Below are 16,250 nucleotides of genomic sequence, written 5' to 3'. Positions count from 1 at the left end.
CCCAGATTTGAACACTATATAAACGTGTGAGCATTTCAAGAGAATTCATCCACAAACCGTGATCATGCTGTATATGAAAATAAATATACCTGGCTATGTGATTAGTTATTATGCACAAATGTTATATCTACCTTCACATGGGTCTGTATTGCATTGTTTGCTTTCAGCGTCAGTGCCTCTACATTGGTCACTTTCTTCTCCTGTATTTTGATTCTCACATCCCCTGGTCCTTATCTGTACACCACCATTACATGTCACTGAACAATCGCTCCATGGTGACCATGACGTCCAAACATCTGTAATAAGTATTTGTTCAGTATTATGATTCATTCATTAGAAAAATTGCTAGGTTTTATTATTTAAGCAAACGACTCGCATAAACAAGTTGGAAATATTGGGTAAATGTGCAAAATTTATTTTCTATATAATTGTCTTCATAATCTGAAAGCTCAATACTAAATAAAATGTAACCTACCACAATCTTCGTGTGTGCAGTTCATTATACCACTCTCACACGTGCTATAATAAAATGACAATAAATAACATATTAATACATGTTAAATTTTTGTTACAGTCTTAATGGGTCCTGATTTCCTAATTTGCAAACGCAAATCTTGTTTGAGCAACTTTAATGGGTATTCTCTTGAACAAGTATTGGTGACTTAATATGTACCCTAATTTTTCCAACAAATACATACCTCTACCAATTAATATAAATTTACATAAAGTATGCCAAGCTAACAACAAAAGATTTTTTACAAATAATGTGACTCGTATTAAAAAAATTAAATATCTTACCATACACTGCAATTCAGGTGGACTATTGTATTCCTATCAATATACCGTTCAAGTGGAGATACTGTCGTTACTACTGGTGTAATTACTACACATACAGCAAATATAAGAAACAAATATAAATTAAATGCTTAAAATAATGTCTTGGGAGAATATGTAGTTATTTGTATTATTATTCAGAACTTGCATGCATGTACTGTCATATAAAGTCATTTATTGAATATGTTACTCTGCAAGTAAACACACCTGTGGTTATTTTAGGTCCTCCAGGTCCTCCAGGACCTCCTGGTCCACCAGGACCTCCAGGTCCACCCGGTCCGAATGGACCACCAGGACCAAATGGTCCTCCTGGTCCATTAGGCTCACCAATATTTGGAGGGAGTGTCACATCTGTAGCTAAAGTTGGCCCATCTGGCCCACCCGGCCCTCCTGGGCCTCCAGGTCCACCTGGCCCTCCTGGACCTCCAGGACCGCCTGGGCCTCCTGGTCCACCAGGACCACCTGGTCCTAAAGGTTCTAAAACATCTTCAGGTATTTCATCTTCTTCTTCTGGGGTAGGCGTGGGTCCTCCAGGTCCCCCAGGACCATTTGGTTCCCCAGGCCCATTAGGCCCACCAGGTCCATTGGGTCCCCCAGGTCCATCTGGTCCTCCGGGTCCACCTGGTCCACCAGGTCCTCCAGGGCCACCTGGTCCACCTGGACCATTAGGTCCCCCAGGTCCACCAGGTTCCCCTACACCAGGAGGTGTTGTTTCATCAGTTGACAATGTTGGTCCATCAGGCCCCCCTGGACCACCGGGACCCCCTGGCCCACCTGGTCCTCCTGGACCACCTGGTCCACCAGGTCCAAGTGGCTGTCCAGGTCCACCAACATCATTTGGTGATAGTGTAGGTCCACCAGGTCCCCCTGGACCATTGGGTCCTCCAGGTCCACCTTAAATTAGGAAAAAACCAAAAGTACTGAAGTGAACAATGATAATACAACTTCTATATTATTGTTCTGATTAGAGTATTAACGTAACAACTATGTTTTTTAGACATTACATAATTCAAGGCAATCAAGATACATTATTGCTATAATTAGAATTTACCAATAGTTATGACAATTGTGTAGCACATAATTGACAATGACTATGGAAACATCAAATAATTTTAAACAAGAAAGATTTGTAAAAAGAACTAACTGTACCTGGCCCGCCTGGTCCATCTGGGCCACCTGGTCCCCCTGGTCCTCTTGGTCCCCCAGGTCCACCAGGTTCACCAGGTTCTGCCAACTGTGGTGTTGTCATAACTGTAAATGATATAATCATAATGAACAGTAAATTTATTTTGTTTGCTTTCATTATGTACATAAACATAAATTATGAAAACAAAATTAACTTTTACCTGTAGTAAGCATCGGTCCTCCTGGACCACCAGGTCCTCCTGGTCCACCAGGACCTCCAGGTCCACCCGGTCCAAATGGTCCACCAGGTCCAAATGGTCCTCCTGGTCCATTAGGCTCACCAATATTTGGAGGGAGTGTCACATCTGTAGCTAAAGTTGGTCCATTTGGCCCACCCGGCCCTCCTGGGCCTCCAGGTCCACCAGGCCCTCCTGGGCCTCCAGGACCTCCTGGGCCCCCTGGTCCACCAGGACCACCTGGTCCTAATGGTTCTAAAACATCTTCTGGTATTTCATCCTCTTCTTCTGGGGTAGGTGTGGGTCCTCCAGGTCCCCCAGGCCCATTTGGTCCCCCAGGCCCATTAGGCCCACCAGGTCCATTGGGTCCTCCAGGTCCATTGGGTCCTCCAGGTCCATCTGGTCCTCCGGGTCCACCTGGTCCACCGGGTCCTCCTGGACCATTAGGTCCTCCAGGTCCACCAGGTTCCCCTACACCAGGAGGTGTTGTTTCATCAGTTGCCAATGTTGGTCCACCAGGCCCCCCTGGACCACCGGGACCCCCTGGCCCACCTGGTCCTCCTGGACCACCTGGTCCACCAGGTCCAAGTGGTTGTCCAGGTCCACCAACATCATTTGGTGATAGTGTTGGTCCACCAGGTCCCCCTGGACCATTGGGTCCTCCAGGTCCACCTTAAATTAGGAAAACACCAAAAGTACTGAAGTGAACAATGATAATACAACTTCTATATTATTGTTCTGATTAGAGTATTAACGTAACAACTATGTTTTTTAGACATTACATAATTCAAGGCAATCAAGATACATTATTGCTATAATTAGAATTTACCAATAGTTATGACAATTGTGTAGCACATAATTGACAATGACTATGGAAACATCAAATAATTTTAAACAAGAAAGATTTGTAAAAAGAACTAACTGTACCTGGCCCGCCTGGTCCATCTGGGCCACCTGGTCCCCCAGGTCCTCTTGGTCCCCCAGGTCCACCAGGTTCACCAGGTTCTGCCAACTGTGGTGTTGTCATAACTGTAAATGATATAATCATAATGAACAGTAAGTTTATTTTGTTTGCTTTCATTATGTACATAAACATAAATTATGAAAACAAAATTAACTTTTACCTGTAGTAAGCATCGGTCCTCCTGGACCACCAGGTCCTCCTGGTCCACCAGGACCTCCAGGTCCACCCGGTCCAAATGGTCCACCAGGTCCAAATGGTCCTCCTGGTCCATTTGGCTCACCAATATTTGGAGGGAGTGTCACATCTGTAGCTAAAGTTGGTCCATCTGGCCCACCCGGCCCTCCTGGGCCTCCAGGTCCACCAGGCCCTCCTGGGCCTCCAGGACCTCCTGGGCCCCCTGGTCCACCAGGACCACCTGGTCCTAATGGTTCTAAAACATCTTCTGGTATTTCATCTTCTTCTTCTGGGGTAGGTGTGGGTCCTCCAGGTCCCCCAGGCCCATTTGGTCCCCCAGGCCCATTAGGCCCACCAGGTCCATTGGGTCCTCCAGGTCCATTGGGTCCTCCAGGTCCATCTGGTCCTCCGGGTCCACCTGGTCCACCGGGTCCTCCTGGACCATTAGGTCCTCCAGGTCCACCAGGTTCCCCTACACCAGGAGGTGTTGTTTCATCAGTTGCCAATGTTGGTCCATCAGGCCCCCCTGGACCACCGGGACCCCCTGGCCCACCTGGTCCTCCTGGACCACCTGGTCCACCAGGTCCAAGTGGTTGTCCTGGTCCACCAACATCATTTGGTGATAATGTTGGTCCACCAGGTCCCCCTGGACCATTGGGTCCTCCAGGTCCACCTTAAATTAGGAAAACACCAAAAGTACTAAAGTGAGCAATGATAATACAACTTCTATATTATTGTTCTGATTAGAGTATTAACGTAACAACTATTGCGTTTTTTAGACATTACATAATTCAAGGCAATCAAGATACATTATTGCTATGATTGGAATTTATGACCAATAGTTATGACATTTGTGTAGCACATAATTGACAATGACTATGGAAACATCAAATAATTTTAAACAAGAAAGAGTTGTAAAAAGAACTAACTGTACCTGGCCCGCCGGGTCCATCTGGGCCACCTGGTCCTCCTGGTCCTCTTGGTCCCCCAGGTCCTCTAGGTTCACCAGGTTCTGCCAACTGTGGTGTTGTCATAACTGTAAATGATATATTCATAACGACCAGTAAATTATTTTTTTGTTGGTTTCATTATGTACATAAACATAAATTATGAAAACAAAATTAACTTTTACCTGTAGTAAGCATTGGTCCTCCTGGACCACCAGGTCCTCCTGGTCCACCAGGACCTCCAGGTCCACCCGGTCCGAATGGACCACCAGGTCCAAATGGTCCTCCTGGTCCATTAGGCTCACCAATATTTGAAGGGAGTGTCACATCTGTAGCTAAAGTTGGTCCATCTGGCCCACCCGGCCCTCCTGGGCCTCCAGGTCCACCCGGCCCTCCTGGACCTCCAGGGCCACCTGGGCCCCCTGGTCCACCAGGACCACCTGGTCCTAAAGGTTCTAAAACATCTTCAGGTATTTCATCTTCTTCTTCTGGGGTAGGTGTGGGTCCTCCAGGTCCCCCAGGCCCATTTGGTCCACCAGGCCCATTAGGCCCACCAGGTCCATTGGGTCCTCCAGGTCCATCTGGTCCTCCGGGTCCACCTGGTCCACCGGGTCCTCCAGGGCCACCTGGTCCACCTGGACCATTAGGTCCTCCAGGTCCACCAGGTTCCCCTACACCAGGAGGTGTTGTTTCATCAGTTGCCAATGTTGGTCCACCAGGTCCCCCTGGACCACCGGGTCCCCCTGGCCCACCTGGTCCTCCTGGCCCACCTGGTCCACCAGGTCCAAGTGGCTGTCCAGGTCCACCAACATCATTTGGTGAAAGTGTAGGTCCACCAGGTCCCCCTGGTCCATTGGGTCCTCCAGGTCCACCTTAAATTAGGAAAACATACAAAAGTACTAATTTAAAGTGAACATTGATAATACAACTTCTATATTATTGTTCTGATTAGAGTATTAACATAACAACTATTGTATTTTTTAGACATTGAATAATTCAACTTAATCAAGATACATTATTGCTATAATTAGAATTTACCATTTTACCAAATTAATTAAATTGTAACCAAATATATTTGCTTTACATACATTATGTAGGTTCATACTATTTATTTTTTCTTGTATCTTACCTGGACCACCAGGCCCATATGGCCCTCCTGGTCCACCTGGACCTTGTGGACCTCCTGGTCCACCTGGTTCTCCTGGTCCGGGTGCAGATGGTGTTGGCGCAGGAGACACAACTGCAATAATGTTAATCAATACAATGTTACAATTCACATAAATTATGAATGTTATTTTCATCAAGCGTGTTAGCTGTTACACTAAAATTTAAAAAAAACACATAAATATACAATGTATACTGCCAAAATACAGTACTTAAAATTGCTGCGTATATAGCTAAGATTGACTCACCTGTTGTTTCAACTAATCTTTCAAATACAATAGTTACTCCTTCAAATGCACTCATATCGAAAGGGCATTTACAATCAGTCCTATCAACACATTCCCCATCTTGCTCAAAGGTATCTAAAGGACAATGACAACCTGGAACACAGACATCTGGGTTCACGCACGTTGTTACTTTGGAAATGTCGTCACAGGTTGCAGGACATGCTGGAATGTCTTCGCAATTGTCTACGTATACTTTATCATCAGGGCAGGTTTCTGTAATAGGGAAAAAACATTAAAAATCACATAACTTGGCAGAAGAAGAGAGAGTTTTAATTATGTATAATTGATAGCAAACTAATACAGCAGATGAAACCAGCTTGTCTGAAATATATAATACTCATATAAATATTGTGTATCAAATTAACAACACTAAAGACTATAACTAAAAGTAGATTACATATTATAGCATTTAAAAAAAAAATAATAATAATAATAATAAAAATGTGTAGTTTCTTGTACCTGCACATGGTTCAGTATTACATTGTCTATTTTCGACATCAGGACCTTCACATTCAACGCTGATCTCTCCAGTCAATGGGTTTTCACAATTTCTACTTCGTTGTTGAATACCACCATCACATGTTACAGAACATGCTGACCACGGAGACCATTCACCTGTGTATTAAAATACAGTGATATTGAAAACACTACTTTGAGCAAATACAATGAAATACATTTCCTTGGCATCGCAGTAGTCTAGGAAACGTTTTTAAGAATCAAATTGCCAGCCCACTCACACCTTCCTGAGCACACGATTTTTAGTAATTAATTAATTAAAGTCATTAATTGCAAACAAAGATTTCTGAATCAATAACCTTTATTGAGGTTCTTTTTTCAATACTAGCTCAATTGATTGAACTAAAAAGTTCATGAAGATTAATTTTGCAGGTAAGGTTTTACAGAACAATACATGTCTTGCCCTATTAGATGAGAAGAGCAACAGACACGTTAAAGACCATATACCAGTCTTGCTATTGAATTAGGTAGTTACAAGTTTAGTTTATGAGCACATCAAAATAATGTAATCATTTGTTTTATATCAAAACAGGTTTAATATTAACATTTCAGTGCTTGATCACAAATGTAACATTGATGTAACATCACAAATGTAAGCATGCAGGTAATAATCACAATGAGAGGTGATAATTTGTTATAAAAAAAGTAAAAAAAAACAAAGTTAAGTGGCAACTTATGTGTGTAATTTCAATTTTTTAAAAAAAAGCTTCAAGTAAAATTGTGTCTAACCATCTGTGTGTTGAATGATCTAAAACTAACCATCTGTGGTAGATTTATTTGGTATGATTGATTCACAATGATTGAATTTATTTTATATTAAGTTTATTAACATTTCATCATGCATAATAATATGCGATAAACATTTTAGCAGCTATAAAGGCACAGAATTACTAGTAACAGATCATTTAAACCTTAATAATGTTTTCTAAGAACACTCACCTGGTACAACTGTTGTAAATAACGTTGCCGTTGGTGGCCTCGTTCCCGGTGGGGTAGCCGCTGAAACATAATCATAAATGATACATGTTGTTTTATTACAATACAATCTGAATATTCTGTCACAACAACACTTTTTGGAAACCTATATATTTAATATTTTTTTTAACATCAAGACAATTACCTCACCTTTTTCTGGTAGAATCACAGGTGGTATAGATGTAGCTACAAAGAGAGTATACTAATAGTTAATACCATTGACACAAGCCATTGATTCGCATTTAGTGCTGGTATGTGTTTACTTATCTGTGTTTATTTATTACATAAATGTGTGCAAGCATGGCACACTATGCACAGAATAATAACTTACCACATATCTCATGTGTGCAATCCAAAATTCCTTCGTCACATGTACTGAAAAAATATCATTGAAATGACATTATTATGCGAGCACTGGTTACAAGTCACATTATTATATGTTTAGCATATACAAACCAGCATATTAAGCATAAAGGTAATCAAAACTTACCAGTTATTGCAACCAACTCGGATTATTATGCTGGAATCAATTAGCTGATCAGCTGGTGGTAGTATTGTTATTTCTGGAACTACAATGAATTATAATATAATCATTCAATAAATGAATGAATGAATATTTTACATTATAACATGTTTTCTATGGTCTATGATTATACAAACACTATAACATGGATGCAAACGCAAGTAAGAATGCAAAATATCTTACTTGGTATTCACATATGTTGTCTCAATTACTTACTATTTGTTATTTTTAATTTTAAAATTTTCTTTCTAACTGTTACTCACTTTTGGTTACTGAGGGTCCTCCAGGTCCTCCTGGAACACCTGGTCCACCAGGACCACCTGGACCTCCAGGCCCACCAGGCCCACCAGGTCCAAATGGTCCACCAGGTCCGAAGGGACCTCCAGGTCCTGATGGTTTTCCAATGTTGTTAGTAACACCAGGATCTAATGTAGGGCCATCTGGTCCTCCAGGGCCTCCTGGACCTCCCGGTCCTCCAGGTCCACCTGGACCACCAGGGCCTCCAGGTCCCAAAGGTCCCAATGGTTCATTCACATCTTCAGGTATTTTCGTCTTCTCTTCTGGTGTAGGTGTTGGTCCCCCAGGGCCCCCTGGTCCATTAGGTCCACCTGGTCCATTAGGTCCCCCAGGCCCATTAGGACCACCTGGTCCATTTGGTCCTCCTGGTCCATTTGGTCCTCCTGGACCACCAGGTCCTTGTGGTCCACCTGGGCCACCAGGCCCGCCGGGTCCATTTGGCTTTCCAATATCTGGTGCTACTGTCTCATCTGTTGCAAGAGTTGGTCCTTCAGGTCCTCCTGGTCCACCAGGTCCGCCAGGTCCACCAGGTCCCCCTGGTCCACCAGGGCCTCCAGAACCAAGTGGTCCTCCAGGACCATTAGGTCCAAGTGGTCCTCCAGGACCAAACGGTTCGCCAGGTTCTGCAACATCTAATGTAGGTCCGCCAGGTCCACCTGGTCCATTGGGCCCACCAGGCCCACCTGCAATACATGTCATCAGTAGAGCTTTAAACATTATTGCATATGACCAAAATCAAAATAAAATATTTATATGCCAAAAAAATAATCTTACAAATTGATGAATGATGGGATAGTGGTATGTGGACCGCAATATGAGAGATATGGTAGCAGTATGTGTAACACAAGATGGAAGATATGGTAGCAGTATGTGGTCCTCAAGATAGGAGATATGGTAGCAGTATGTGGACCTCAAGATGGGAGATGTGGTAGCAGTAAGTGGTCCTCAAGATGGGAGATGTGGTAGCAATAAGTGGACCTCAAGATGGGAGATGTGGTAGCAGTAAGTGGACCTCAAGATGGGAGATGTGGTAGCAATAAGTGGACCTCAAGATGGGAGATGTGGTAGCAGTATGTGGACCTCAAGATGGGAGATATGGTAGCAGTATGTGGACCTCAAGATGGGTGATATGGTAGCAGTATGTGGACCTCAAGATGGGTGATATGGTAGCAGTATGTAGACCTCAAGATGGGAGATATGGTAGTAGTATGTGGACCTCAAGATGGAAGATATGGTAGCAGTATGTGGACCTCAAGATGAGAGATATGGTAGCAGTATGTGGACCTCAAGATGGAAGATATGGTAGCAGTATGTGGACCTCAAGATGGAAGATATGGTACAGTAAGTGGACCTCAAGATCGGAGATATGGTAGCAGTATATGAACCTCAAGATGAAAGATATGGTAGCAGTATGTGGACCTCAAGATGGAAGATATGGTAGCAGTATGTAGACCTCAAGATAGGAGATATGGTAGCAGTATGTGTACCTCAAGATGGGAGATATGGTAGCAGTAAGTGGACCTCAAGATGGGTGATATGGTAGCAGTATGTAGACCTCAAGATGGGAGATATGGTAGTAGTATGTGGATCTCAAGATGGAAGATATGGTAGCAGTATGTGGACCTCAAGATGAGAGATATGGTAGCAGTATGTGGACCTCAAGATGGAAGATATGGTAGCAGTATGTGGACCTCAAGATGGAAGATATGGTAGCAGTAAGTGAACCTCAAGATGGAAGATATGGTAGCAGTATGTGGACCTCAAGATGGAAGATATGGTAGCAGTATGTGGACCTCAAGATAGGAGATATGGTAGCAGTATGTGGACCTCAAGATGGGAGATATGGTAGCAGTAAGTGGACCTCAAGATGGGAGATATGGTAGCAGTATGTGGACCTCAAGATGGGTGATATGGTAGCAGTATGTGGACCTCAAGATGGGTGATATGGTAGCAGTATGTAGAACTCAAGATGGGAGTTTGGTAGTAGTATGTGGACCTCAAGATGGAAGATATGGTAGCAGTATGTGGACCTCAAGATAGGAGATATGGTAGCAGTATGTGGACCTCAAGATGGGTGATATGGTAGCAGTATGTGGACCTCAAGATGAGAGATATGGTAGCAGTATGTGGACCTCAAGATGGAAGATATGGTAGCAGTATGTGGACCTCAAGATGGAAGATATGGTAGCAGTAAGTGAACCTCAAGATCGGAGATATGGTAGCAGTATATGAACCTCAAGATGAAAGATATGGTAGCAGTATGTGGACCTCAAGATGGAAGATATGGTAGCAGTATGTGGACCTCAAGATAGGAGATATGGTAGCAGTGTGTGGACCTCAAGATAGGAGATATGGTAGCAGTATGTGGACCTCAAGATAGGAGATGTGGTAGCAGTAAGTGGTCCTCAAGATGGGAGATGTGGTAGCAATAAGTGGACCTCAAGATGGGAGATGTGGTAGCAGTAAGTGGACCTCAAGATGGGAGATATGGTAGCAGTATGTGGACCTCAAGATGGGTGATATGGTAGCAGTATGTGGACCTCAAGATGGGTGATATGGTAGCAGTATGTAGACCTCAAGATGGGAGATATGGTAGTAGTATGTGGACCTCAAGATGGAAGATATGGTAGCAGTATGTGGACCTCAAGATGAGAGATATGGTAGCAGTATGTGGACCTCAAGATGGAAGATATGGTAGCAGTATGTGGACCTCAAGATGAAAGATATGGTAGCAGTAAGTGGACCTCAAGATCGGAGATATGGTAGCAGTATATGAACCTCAAGATGAAAGATATGGTAGCAGTATGTGGACCTCAAGATGGAAGATATGGTAGCAGTATGTAGACCTCAAGATAGGAATTATGGTAGCAGTATGTGGACCTCAAGATGGGAGATATGGTAGCAGTAAGTGGACCTCAAGATGGGAGATATGGTAGCAGTATGTGGACCTCAAGATGGGTGATATGGTAGCAGTATGTGGACCTCAAGATGGGTGATATGGTAGCAGTATGTGGACCTCAAGATGGGTGATATGGTAGCAGTATGTGGACCTCAAGATGGGTGATATGGTAGCAGTATGTAGACCTCAAGATGGGAGATATGGTAGTAGTATGTGGATCTCAAGATGGGTGATATGGTAGCAGTATGTGGACCTCAAGATGGAAGATATGGTAGCAGTATGTGGACCTCAAGATGGAAGATATGGTAGCAGTATGTAGACCTCAAGATGGAAGATATGGTAGCAGTATGTGGACCTCAAGATGGGAGATATGGTAGCAGTAAGTGGACCTCAAGATGGGAGATATGGTAGCAGTATGTGGACCTCAAGATGGGAGATATGGTAGCAGTATGTGGACCTCAAGATGGGTGATATGGTAGCAGTATGTGGACCTCAAGATGGGTGATATGGTAGCAGTATGTGGACCTCAAGATGGGTGATATGGTAGCAGTATGTGGACCTCAAGATGGGTGATATGGTAGCAGTATGTAGACCTCAAGATGGGAGATATGGTAGTAGTATGTGGATCTCAAGATGGGTGATATGGTAGCAGTATGTGGACCTCAAGATGGAAGATATGGTAGCAGTATGTGGACCTCAAGATGGAAGATATGGTAGCAGTAAGTGAACCTCAAGATCGGAGATATGGTAGCAGTATGTGGACCTCAAGATGGGAGATATGGTAGCAGTATGTGGACCTCAAGATGGGTGATATGGTAGCAGTATGTGGACCTCAAGATGGGTGATATGGTAGCAGTATGTATACCTCAAGATGGGAGATATGGTAGTAGTATGTGGACCTCAAGATGGAAGATATGGTAGCAGTATGTGGACCTCAAGATGAGAGATATGGTAGCAGTATGTGGACCTCAAGATGGAAGATATGGTAGCAGTATGTGGACCTCAAGATGGAAGATATGGTAGCAGTAAGTGAACCTCAAGATCGGAGATATGGTAGCAGTATATGAACCTCAAGATGAAAGATATGGTAGCAGTATGTGGACCTCAAGATGGAAGATATGGTAGCAGTATGTGGACCTCAAGATAGGAGATATGGTAGCAGTGTGTGGACCTCAAGATAGGAGATATGGTAGCAGTATGTGGACCTCAAGATAGGAGATATGGTAGTAGTGTGTGGACCTCAAGATAGGAGATATGGTAGCAGTATGTGGACCTCAAGATAGGAGATATGGTAGCAGTATGTGGACCTCAAGATAGGAGATATGGTAGCAGTATGTGGACCTCAAGATGGGAGATGTGGTAGCAGTATGTGGACCTCAAGATGGGAGATATGGTAGCAGTATGTAGACCTCAAGATGGAAGATGTGGTAGCAGTGTGTGGACTTCAAGATGGGTGATATGGTAGCAGTATGTGGACCTCAAGATGGGTGATATGGTAGCAGTATGTAGACCTCAAGATGGGAGATATGGTAGTAGTATGTGGACCTCAAGATGGAAGATATGGTAGCAGTATGTGGACCTCAAGATGAGAGATATGGTAGCAGTATGTGGACCTCAAGATGGGAGATGTGGTAGCAGTATGTGGACCTCAAGATGGGAGATATGGTAGCAGTATGTAGACCTCAAGATGGAAGATGTGGTAGCAGTATGTGGACCTCAAGATGGGTGATATGGTAGCAGTATGTGGACCTCAAGATGGGTGATATGGTAGCAGTATGTAGACCTCAAGATGGGAGATATGGTAGCAGTATGTGGACCGCAAGATAGGAGATATGGTAGTAGTATGTGGACCTCAAGATGGAAGATATTGTAGCAGTATGTGGACCTCAAGATGGGAGATATGGTAGCAGTATGTGGACCTCAAGATGGAAGATATGGTAGTAGTATGTGGACCTCAAGATGGGAGATATGGTAGTAGTATGTGGACCTCAAGATGGAAGATATGGTAGCAGTATGTGGACCTCAAGATGAAAGATATGGTAGCACTATGTGGACCTCAGGATGTAAAGCAAATAAGTGATGTATATATGATGTGCATAAGATTTTGACTTTTTACTAGACTAAGTGTAATGTCTAATTAATGTCTGAATAACTCTAAGTCTCACTAAGAGAAGGAAAATGAATATGTAAGAGGAAAATGAATAAGTATTTACAATGAAAATATGTTTTAAGTAAAAAGCAAATTGCATAGTTGACAAGTAGATATTATATTAAAATACACATTGGGCCAAACTCACTGCCCTCTCCCCAAAAATTATTCGATCTATTTTAAAGAATGGTGGTCATCGTAACACGTCGTGTTAGATACGGCACACATAGCGACATATACAATTTATGTATAATACATTGTTCGTTTACATGAAATTCAAACATGCACTGTGCGATTAGATGAAAAGAGTTTTATTAGATATGCACAAATTGTTTAAAACAATTGTGTAAGTCAATATTACAAATATAATGCATCACTAACCTGGTCCTCCAGGTCCAAATGGTCCACCTGGTCCCCAAGGTCCCAATGGTCCGCCAGGTCCACCTGGCTCACCTGGCTCACCTGGTTCACCTGGTATCACCAATATTGGTGTGGTAGTGGTTGTCATTACTTTAAAAAAAATAGACATGTAGATTACAAAGAAATCAAGAGCTGTCAAATCAAGAATGGATTCTATGAGAATTAGGCTATTAACAATCAAATATTTAAAATCATCAGTGGGACAAATAGTTCATGTTAAATAATATAAATCTGAACTGGTACCAAGAAAAGAACCCCCAGCTTCCCTGGCAATCTATACTAATTATAATACTAATCTATAATAAAGTTATACACAAATTGCAGAATGCTTACCTGGTCCACCTGGTTCTCCTGGTCCTTCTGTTCTACCTGGTTCTCCTAATCCTGCTGCAGGAGCTGTTGGAGTTGGCGTCACCACTAAATATAATATGAATATTGACAATATGTCAGATTTGCAAAAGTAGGTCTTATCTTTAATAAAGTTAGTTACTTTACATTTATAAACATGCAACGGTAACAAAACGTACCTCCAAGTTTCACAAATGTGACATCCGATGTTTCAAATTCAGCCATATCAAACGGACATTTGCAGTCAGCCTTCTCAACACATTCCCCGTCTTGTTCCAATTGGCCTTTTGGACATCGACAACCTGGTTCACATACTCCAGATTGTTTACATGTTTCTGCGTACAGATCTTCGCAAGTAGCTGGGCATGCTGGTATGTCATCACAATCTTCAACAAATATCTTTCCATCAGTGCACTTCTCTGAAAATTACAATCATTGTCATTGTAGTTTATGTATTCACAATTCATGGCATTTAATTTATGAGATAAGAGTACATATATTCAGAGTTCAAATATGACAGATGGAGAATTAAATTAAAAATACAACTTACAATGTTCAACTATTGTTTCATATAATTTTTTTAAGATATAAGGTTTTAAGATAGAAGCCTAGTCATAATTTTTGACAAAATTTGTCATAAATCGCATGACAATGTTCATTAGTTTATTATGTACAATCATGAAGCTAATATCCCATATTTTATGTGTTACAGTTAAGCTTTTTGAAAAACGTGTCCTAATATAGCTTGAAAATTGCTAGTTTTAGAACAATTCCATAGAACAGAAAAATTGCATTTTTGACACTTTTTAAAACCCAGACTTTTTAAATAATTAAGAACAACAAAAAGTACTCCATCATTAACAATATATGATTTTTTCAGCCAATGTCACCAGGCTAGATTTTGAGATATTGCATAATATCTCTGCCATAGGAACCTGTGGTAAAAGTGTAATAATAGTGTCAAAATGGCGACTTTTCACTAAAAATACGACCATCAATTTCTCAACAAAAAAAAAGGCTGGTGACCCCCAACTTTTTTTAGGTCAATATTCTTATATTGTGTTTATTGCAAAATGAATAAAATCTGGGCATTTTAATTTATGAGTTGGCTTCTACCTTAAGTTGTAATAATATCTTTTTATTTCGTACTGTGGCCATTGGCCTTATGTACAGATACAAATAAATACATAATAAATTAGATTGGAATGGTCGCAGTAACAAGTAAAGAAAAACAAATATAAAATCATAATACATAACATTTGCATAATTAAGTGTTCTCTCCAAGCATAAGTTGTCGTACTTGAAAACTATAAAATATAAATTTACCAAGGTTTAATTGTATATATGGGGTTTGATTCTGAAATAATGAAATAAACTTTATCTCTGTAGGTGGGGAGTAGTAATACTGTGCAATAAACTTCAACCTTCTACCTTAAGTTAATAATATTTATTTCATGTCTACTTGCAATGTTGGAATGTTAATGTTTTTAAAAACTGGAGAACTTACCAGTAACGGCTGGTGGTGGGGAAGTAGCTGTAACCGAATAAAGGAATGTATATCAGAACATGTCTATAGCAAAATATGGACAAATCTGGTATGATACACAGATGTATTGAATGATATATCATTGGAGCTATACTTACCGCATGTAATGTCTGTGCAATTCAGCATACCTTCCATACATGTACTACAATGAAAGGAAAACATTATGATGTGGTGTGAAGTATAGTTTATTTTATATGCACTGTAGGCCACTGACCCTATGTGCTAAAAAGTATTGGGTAATGTTATACATATTAATGTTAACCGATGCAGAATAGTATCATTCTCATCCTCCATAGAGTAGAGTCGCACACACAGATCCTTTGTTCTCATGGTATTTTCATTTGTCTATCGCTCTCAATGCACAGTGCATGTGCTAAAAAACAATCTTACAAAAGCTGAATTCATAAATTTATTTTTTAGATAACTAATTATTTCTGCATGCCAATCCTGACCATCTATGTCTAAACATCGTTGCTTAAAAGTAGCAAAAAAAAGATATTTTATTCGCAACATACACCATAATTGTACAATGCTTCTACATTTATTAATTCATTTTTTATTCACTGCATAGTAACCTCAAACCTACATCTATAAACCCCTCTATAACTATATAAACTTGATAATTATCAAAACAAAACATGAGATGAAATATCATACAAAAAATCATATGTAGACCGAATGCCAACAACATAATGTGATGGTTAGGTTAGGAAAAGATGACAATTAACATGCTTACCAGTTACCACACCCAACATGAATGATTGTCTTTGAATCAATGAAACCAGCAAATGGTGGTGTTGTTTCGATTTCTGTAAGTATAAAAATAATGTGGTAGATACAATACAA

At 41.3% G+C, this 16,250-nt stretch overlaps 1 protein-coding gene across 1 annotated transcript in view; it reads right to left on the bottom strand.

Annotated features, from left to right (window-relative positions):
• LOC100313725 (SCO-spondin) overlaps positions 1 to 16,250 on the bottom strand; it is a 38,007-nt gene that overhangs the window by 17,272 nt on the left and 4,485 nt on the right. The window contains exons 7-30 of the mRNA XM_085501162.1: positions 16,141 to 16,213; positions 15,503 to 15,546; positions 15,366 to 15,392; positions 14,038 to 14,277; positions 13,844 to 13,927; positions 13,472 to 13,600; positions 8,009 to 8,725; positions 7,713 to 7,791; positions 7,554 to 7,597; positions 7,373 to 7,408; positions 7,187 to 7,246; positions 6,191 to 6,346; positions 5,693 to 5,944; positions 5,410 to 5,520; positions 4,466 to 5,152; positions 4,268 to 4,369; positions 3,320 to 4,006; positions 3,123 to 3,224; positions 2,181 to 2,867; positions 1,984 to 2,085; positions 1,042 to 1,728; positions 799 to 883; positions 476 to 519; positions 132 to 296 (exon numbers count right to left, since the gene is read on the bottom strand). Of these exons, the coding sequence (XP_085357288.1) occupies positions 132 to 296; positions 476 to 519; positions 799 to 883; positions 1,042 to 1,728; positions 1,984 to 2,085; positions 2,181 to 2,867; positions 3,123 to 3,224; positions 3,320 to 4,006; positions 4,268 to 4,369; positions 4,466 to 5,152; positions 5,410 to 5,520; positions 5,693 to 5,944; positions 6,191 to 6,346; positions 7,187 to 7,246; positions 7,373 to 7,408; positions 7,554 to 7,597; positions 7,713 to 7,791; positions 8,009 to 8,725; positions 13,472 to 13,600; positions 13,844 to 13,927; positions 14,038 to 14,277; positions 15,366 to 15,392; positions 15,503 to 15,546; positions 16,141 to 16,213 (5,400 nt within the window). The remainder of the gene's footprint in view (positions 1 to 131; positions 297 to 475; positions 520 to 798; positions 884 to 1,041; positions 1,729 to 1,983; positions 2,086 to 2,180; positions 2,868 to 3,122; positions 3,225 to 3,319; positions 4,007 to 4,267; positions 4,370 to 4,465; positions 5,153 to 5,409; positions 5,521 to 5,692; positions 5,945 to 6,190; positions 6,347 to 7,186; positions 7,247 to 7,372; positions 7,409 to 7,553; positions 7,598 to 7,712; positions 7,792 to 8,008; positions 8,726 to 13,471; positions 13,601 to 13,843; positions 13,928 to 14,037; positions 14,278 to 15,365; positions 15,393 to 15,502; positions 15,547 to 16,140; positions 16,214 to 16,250) is intronic.

Source organism: Saccoglossus kowalevskii, chromosome 7 (assembly GCF_978046115.1).
Source record: "Saccoglossus kowalevskii chromosome 7, keSacKowa6.1, whole genome shotgun sequence".
Classification (NCBI taxonomy): Eukaryota; Metazoa; Hemichordata; class Enteropneusta; family Harrimaniidae; genus Saccoglossus; species Saccoglossus kowalevskii.
This window is presented reverse-complemented; position numbering and strand designations above follow the sequence as displayed.